Source organism: Zootoca vivipara, chromosome 4, assembly GCF_963506605.1.
Source record: "Zootoca vivipara chromosome 4, rZooViv1.1, whole genome shotgun sequence".
Lineage (NCBI taxonomy): Eukaryota > Metazoa > Chordata > Lepidosauria > Squamata > Lacertidae > Zootoca > Zootoca vivipara.
In genome coordinates this window covers 10,696,859-10,704,003 of record NC_083279.1, presented here as the reverse complement: position 1 = coordinate 10,704,003, position 7,145 = coordinate 10,696,859, and the positions used below count along the sequence as shown (strand labels likewise).

The 7,145-nt window shown below is 45.0% G+C and overlaps 1 protein-coding gene across 1 annotated transcript; it reads right to left on the bottom strand.

The window, feature by feature from the left end:
* Positions 1–2,609: 2,609 nt before the first annotated feature.
* Positions 2,610–3,635, bottom strand: LOC118085758 (2-oxoglutarate receptor 1-like; the record flags this gene model as incomplete). Its single annotated transcript, XM_035116717.2, has 1 exon — positions 2,610–3,635. A coding segment is annotated over one exon (1,005 nt), but the record flags the coding sequence as incomplete, so codon positions are not given.
* Positions 3,636–7,145: the final 3,510 nt, after the last annotated feature.

The following is a 7,145-nucleotide window of genomic DNA, read 5'->3' as shown; positions in this document are numbered from 1 at the left end:
GTAGACCTGCTCCCAAACAGAGTTTGGAAATGGGACGGGTTGCACCGGGATAATTTACCCCGGTGTAAAGTAGACTGGCTTCCTATAATTCGGATTGCTCTTCCCAACTGGAACCAACCCTATAACTAGAGTGGTCTGTGTGATTCAGCAGGGATCTCTGTATGTTCCTACGACTTCAGACCTGTTGCTTGGCGGCAGAAGGGTTGGTACAAGTCACAGTCTGGGCAGATTTTATTTATTTTATTTACAATGTTTTTATAGCGGCCGTTAACAACAAGTCTTCCAGGAGGTCTGCAGATCTTCTTTTTTAATCAAACAAAACCATGAATATGAAATACAACATAGACAAAGTAAAATCAGTGTGCAGGAAGAATATTGGTGGTACATGGGAAGAAGTCCTCTTATCACAAGCTAGATGCTTAGAAAGCCCTGGCTTCGTGGCACTCCAGATTCTGACGCTGCCCATGAGATTAAGATTTAAGGAGTTGTGTCAGGGTAAGTAAAGGGGAACTTTCCATTCATTTATTTACTACAGAGTTTCCCAAACTCGGATCTCCAACTGTTTTTGGACTACAATTCCCATCACCTCGACCACTGGTCCTGCTAGCTAGGGATGGTGGGAGTTGTAGTCGAAAAACAGCTGGAGACCCATGTTTGGAGAAAACTGATTTATTACATTTAAGCTCCATCTTTCCTTTAAGGAGCTCAGGGTAGTATCCATGACTCCCTGCTCCTATTTCCCCCCTTACAACAACCCAGTGAAATTAGGCAGAGAGACGGTAACTGATTCACAGTCACCCAGTGACCTTCATGGGTGAGTGGAGATCTTAACCCAGGTTTTCCCACTCCAAGTCTGGCCCTCTAAAGGTTAGAGCAGGGGTCGGCAACCTAAGGCCCATGGGCCACACGAGGCCCATGGGGGTCATTTAACTGGCCCATGGACCCCTGCCTCCCGCTCGGGGACCCCCACCACCCGCTCAGTCAGCTCCCGTGCACTGCGCTAAACCGGCGCGGAGCAGAGTGGGGACCTCCTTCCGCGATGCTGGCCGGCTTCCCATTTGCTGCAGGAAGCTTCTGCAGCTAGTGGGAAGCTGTGCATGCCTCCTCCATGCCAGAAATAGTGTTTGCATGTGTGTGCGTGCGCAGAAACGCACACCAGCCCACCGTGGTGTCTGTGGGACCATGAAGCAACCAAAGCGACAAAAACTTTCCTGGCCCCCGGGTTAGAGCTTAAGCACACTTAGAAAGAAAACCTTGCTATAATGTTCTAAGCACCTGGCAGGGAATAGGGTTCTAGTGTTGAGCATAAGGCAGTGTTGACATTGTCAGACCCAATGTCTCCTCAAGAGGTCTCCTCAAGAAGAAACTGCAACTTTTTGCTCTGAAGTTTTGTGAATATCCATTGGTTGATGCAAATTTTGATGGGTGCCGGGATATTGGTCAGTTATCAACCCAAAATAGAAATTATCAGCATGTCCTTGTTGAATGAATCTTGAGAAGTGAACTATCTAATAACATGTGCTTCTGATGAACTGCATCACAAACACAAGAATTCTGATTCTATCACACTCAAATGTTTGTGTGCATCACACTTTTCTGCCTTATACATATATAAACGCATACATAGGTATGTTCTCTAAAAGGTTATCTGCTGCTTCAACTACAATAAGAGGCTCATGTGCTTGAGCTTTATTTCAAAATTTAGCTTTGTGTGTTACAGCCCAGCTGAGAGAGTTAATAGGCTGCAGGAAGCCATTCTGGGAACTGAGAAAACAATATTGCTCCTGCTTCTTCCACCCTGGGATCTCAAGGGGCCCAGGCTACTGACCAGAAGGGCCCCAGGTTCTTGTTTAGCATGCACCCAGAAAACACAGGTGAGTTTATGTGGTGGGGGAAGGACAGACCCATAAAACTACTTTGTGGCACGTGGCCATAAGAATCCACTGTAAAGTTATGTGTGGTGTCAAAAACTGAACTGATTTTATTCCAGCAGGACTCAGTGGCAAAGAGAGCAATTCTATGCACAAGAAGCTGGTGTGAACCAAACTGGTGTAAGTTCCTCTGGTGCAAAGTTACACCAGAGACAAACTCCACTCAGCAGTGAGTCTACTGCTGGCTTGAGCTGGCCTAAGCCTGTCAGGGAGGAAACAAGCTTTTAAAATAGTGTTTGAGTTACGCCACTAGTTTTGCTGGCTTGGTTCCTACATAATGTAATGAAGCTGGATGGGCTTAGGATCTAGCCTAAGTCCCCTCCGATTTACACTGACTTAGCTCTGACTAAGCTGAGGATGCGGGAGTTAAGCCTGGCTCAGCCAAATCCACTGGATCCTAGCCTGTTTAAGGTTGGCATAACTTGCTATAAGGATCGCTTCCTAAACAACTCTGTTTAACCCAACTCCTTCAATATGAAGAGGATCAAAAGGAATGCCATGAATCCAAAGCAACTGATACACACCGTACGTTCTGGGAAACAAAGGAAAGTGGATCCATACATTTTATTTCCAGGAATACATGGAAGTTTTTGCACATGAAGAAGTCTTATGCCTCTGCTGAAATTACACAGGTTTAGGGCAGCAAACGCAACCTATTCTTTCATGTCTTGGGCAAGTCACATCGCTTTTCCTCCTTATCTATTTCTTATTTGTCTTCATGATCAGTTTGCAGATAGAAAGAATGGCCTGCTGGAAGTTATCACCCAATGCAACATAAAGTATTAAGTTGCCAAAGGTATTCAGTGATGCTAAGGACTGAGTCACAGTAAAAATATCCCGGACTCTCTGCATTGTGTTGCAGTTCGCAGGGTGGATCATTAGCTCAATGCGAACTCCTCTGAAGATGTGAAATGGCAAGAAACAGACATAGAAGACAACCAGGAGGACCATGGCCAGCAGGCGAGCCTTTTGCTTGTAAGCAGTGCCAGTGTGAGGCCCTCTTGCCAAGGTGTAGATAATCACAGCATAGCAAAGAGTGACAGTTACCAAAGGCAAGAAGAAAGCAAATGTCGTTAGGAGCCAGTTATACCACCTCACCGTGAACAAATCTGCAGAGTTAGTAAGATCCTGGCAAATCCATCGGTGGGCGCTTTGTTGCACCGTAATCACGCGGAATATTGGGCTGGCCAGCAACAGGGAAACAACCCAAAGTACAGCACAGGCAGCAATGGCCCACCTCCGTTTCTGAATGGAAAAGCAGTTCATTGGATAGACGACGACAATAAAACGGAAGAGGCTGTAGCAGGTGAGGAAGAGGATGCTGCTGTACGTGTTGAAGTAAAAGTTGAACCGGATAAGCTTGCACATGAATTCTCCAAACATCCAGTTTTCTCCACTGGCGTAGTATTGTATCAGGAATGGAAGGCAAGACACGTATAGCAGGTCTGTAATGGCCAAGTTTAACATAATGATAGTGCTGCTTTTCCAGGGCCTCATTTTGAAGACATACACAGAAATGACAATAATGTTCCCAGGAAAGCACACCAGAAAGAGAACGCTATAAATTAGAGGGATATAGATGTCCTGAAATGTAGCGCCTTCATCAGTGCAGTTTCCGAAGGTAGTCCATGGACTCTGCAAAGAGGAGAAATTAGCCATGCCTCCAGGTTCGGTGCCCACAGTTGTCATATTCAATTCTTTGAGGGGGGAAAGAAAAAGAAGTGGTTTAGATGATAGAACGAATATAAATTATGCTCAAATCCTCTTAGTAGGACCATAGAAATACCAACTCAGCTTGACTGGTAGACAGCAATCCTATGTTTAGTTGAGGTAAATGTTAGTGTTGCCAAATGTCCGGACATTCCCAGACATGTCCTCTTTTTCAGAGGTAAAATCACCATCTGGGCAGATTTTAAAATTTTGCTAAATGTCTGGGTTTTCTGAAAACAGCTGCATGGGCAGCCCCCCATATAAAATATTACAATAATTTCAACTGGAGTATCGATAACTGAAAGTACAGTAGGTTTTTAATGGCCGCGTGCAAACCATACATTTGCCTCAAAAGGCACCCTCCCCCCCAACCCAAACCCAAAAACCATGGGACAGTCATTTACCAAGGATGGGCAGCAGAAAATCTGGTTGGTGCCTGGTAAATCTGGGCAGCTGGAGGATATGAGGAAATCACCCCCCCCCCTCTGTCTCAGTTTCCTATCTGCTATGCCAAGAACAGGATCCTACAAGTACTTTGTGATGATAAAAAGATTACAGCAAAATCGAGCCTCACATTGATCAGCTCTTTTGAAGTATTTTTGACTACAATCCTCAGCAACCAAGCAAGTTTGTTTGTTTGTTTGTTTAAATATCTATATCATACTTTGTCCAAGGGTCACGGGGGGCTGGGTGGGAACGCACACAAGTCCCTCTAAAATGAAATGGGACTTCAGAGCAAATGCTTAAGAGCTTGCTGCAAAATTACCGGTAGTTTATTCTGAAATCAACTTTCATGTCATTCCTCAGCTTGAAATATCCAACAGTGAATACTGAAATTCTACTCACCTTCAGAGCAAATATAGAAACATTTGTGGTTAATTTGCTCCTGCCACCCACCCAATGTCTTTTTTAGGTTATATTTAGGGAGTAGAGATGATAATTTGCCACAAATCTGCTATAGATGTTCCATAACATAACAGTCCAACTGCTTCCAAGGATTTATCACTTACCTAGAGGCATAGGGGAATTGTTTGAAGGGCCAATTAGAAGGATAATAGACCTTTATGTTCCTAAAATCTGGTTGTCAAATCTGCAATGTGACATCAACCAGGTAGAATCAAGGCAATTTGTGCTGATTCCCATGCTTTTTTTTAAAAAAAAAGTATTTTACATCAGTTTCCCCCGGTTTCCATAATTTAACAATTACTTTATCAAAAGGTAACATTCCTGGGCTATTTTGAGCCAAAGTAAGATTTGTGTGAAAAACCAAACTATAATGGTCTTTCCATCTTCTCGTCTCCTATAGTATAAATAGCACACTGTAAATGAAACCTTTAAAAAGAGAGTTGTCCTCCTCCAGTTGCAGAATTATCCCACCTCTCCAATACTATAAACAGATCCTATTTACACACAATAAATATCTAAAGTTAGAAAGCAGAGGAATACCAGTTACCTGGGGACTCATTACAAGCTTCCTTTCCCCTTCCATTGTTTTGAGCAGAATGTGACAAGCCTTGGAGGGTGAGCAATCCATACAGCCTAATAATATCACTGGGTGGCAACGCAAAAGCCAGGTGCCTCTGCTGCTTTCGCTGCCAGCTACAATTATAATATACCAATCCAGATTCATGTAAGGTGATAGCTCATGAAAGTGCTCTGTTTGTAGACCTGCCCTCTTTGGCATTCTGCTCTGATACCTTTCTCACTGTTTGCAGGAGGGGTGTGACTGAGGACTAAGGAGCTAAGGAGCAGCAGTGGGAAAGGGCTGTGGCCAGGGGCGTCTTACCCATAGAGGCTAGTGGCGTGGGGCACCAGGGCGTCAGGGAAGAGGCGGAGGCCGGACACAGCGCCTCTTGGCATCAGCTCGCTGCCCTCACCCACCTCTGCCATGGCGCCCCGAAGCAGCGCCTCGCCCAGAGCCTCCATCTGCCGTGGCCACTGCAGCACGAAGCGGCCAGCTGAGCCGGGAGGTGCCATGTCCAGCCTCCATCTCTTCCCCGCCGGCAGCACTGTCCTCCCTAAAAAATTCTGGGAAAGAAGGGGGGGCGCCAGAGGAAGCTTTGCACCATGGTGCCGGATATGCTTAAGACGGCCCTGGCTGTGGCCATCACACCCTGCTGGTGGGCTTCAAGAGCAGACCCTCCAAGTGTCCCTATTTTCCAGGGGAAATGGTTTCTGATTTGATCTGGAATGTCCTGTTTTTCCTTGGAATGTCCCTATTTTCATTGGAGAAATGTTGGCGGGTATGGAGTTATGCAACTCCCAAGCCAAGGAGATAAGTAACTATACAACCTTTAGAAGTCATATGAAGGCAGCCCTGTTTATGGAAGTTTTTTAATGTTTAATGTTTTATTATGTTGGAAGCTGTTCAGTGTGGCTGGAGAAACCCAGTCAGATGGGTGTGGTATAAATAATATCATCATCATCATCATCATCATCATGGAATAGGACGTCCCTGTTTTCATTGGAGAAATGTTGGAGGGTATGCAAGAGGCATCTGGTTGGAATGGATCCCATACCCTCCAACATTTCTCCAATGAAGATAGGGACGTCTTGTTTGTTTGTTTGTTTGTTTGTTTGTTTGTTTGTTACGCCACCCATCTGACTAGTATTGCTCCAGCCACTCTGGGTGGCTTCCAACATAAAAATAAAAACATTAAGCATTAAAAAATCTTCCATATACAGGGCTGCCTTCAGGAGTCCTTTAAAGGTTGTATAGTTACTTATCTCCTTGGCTTGGGGGTCGGATAACACCAGGCATCCCCAAACTGCAGCCCTCCAGATGCTTTGGCCTACAACTCCCATGATCCCTAGCTAAGAGGACCAGTGGTCAGGGATGATGGGAATTATAGTCCAAAACATCTGGAGGGCCAAAGTTTGGGGGTGCCTGGATAACACCATAGCCTCCAACATTTCTCTGATGAAAATACGGACATCCTAAGGAAAAGTGGGACATTCCAGGATCAAATCAGAAACTGGGATGGCTTCACTAAACCAGGGGTGTCCCTGAAAAATAGGGACGTGTGAAGGGTCCGGGATCCTTGGTCTGAACCGCAATGATTCTCGCGGGTTCACTCTCAAATCCAGGAGCAGGAGGCAAGCGAGCAGTAATCTCTGTGTTGCAATTAGTGACTCTATGGCTATGCATAGCTTTCAGTTATGGGCCGTTTCTTATTCATATGCCATGCATCTTGATAAGTTGTTGTATGGCAGTGGCTGATGAACAAAGCATATCACCCATTCCTAGGTGTGCTTACTTAGAAGCAGATTCCTCATGTAAGAAAAAAATTCATGATTTTGCAATGAAAAGGGCTAGAAAAATAAAGCTTTAGAGTGACTTATCTATTTATGAAATCTTTGCAGTTGCATTAGTCCAGGGAAGGGGGAGAAAATCAACATCACCAGACAGACAAATCACGATACCCCTAGGCATGCAAATTAGTATTTGGTGATGGGCTGTGTGGAAGAGGAAACTTTGGCATGTGAACCTTGTCATGCACCGAT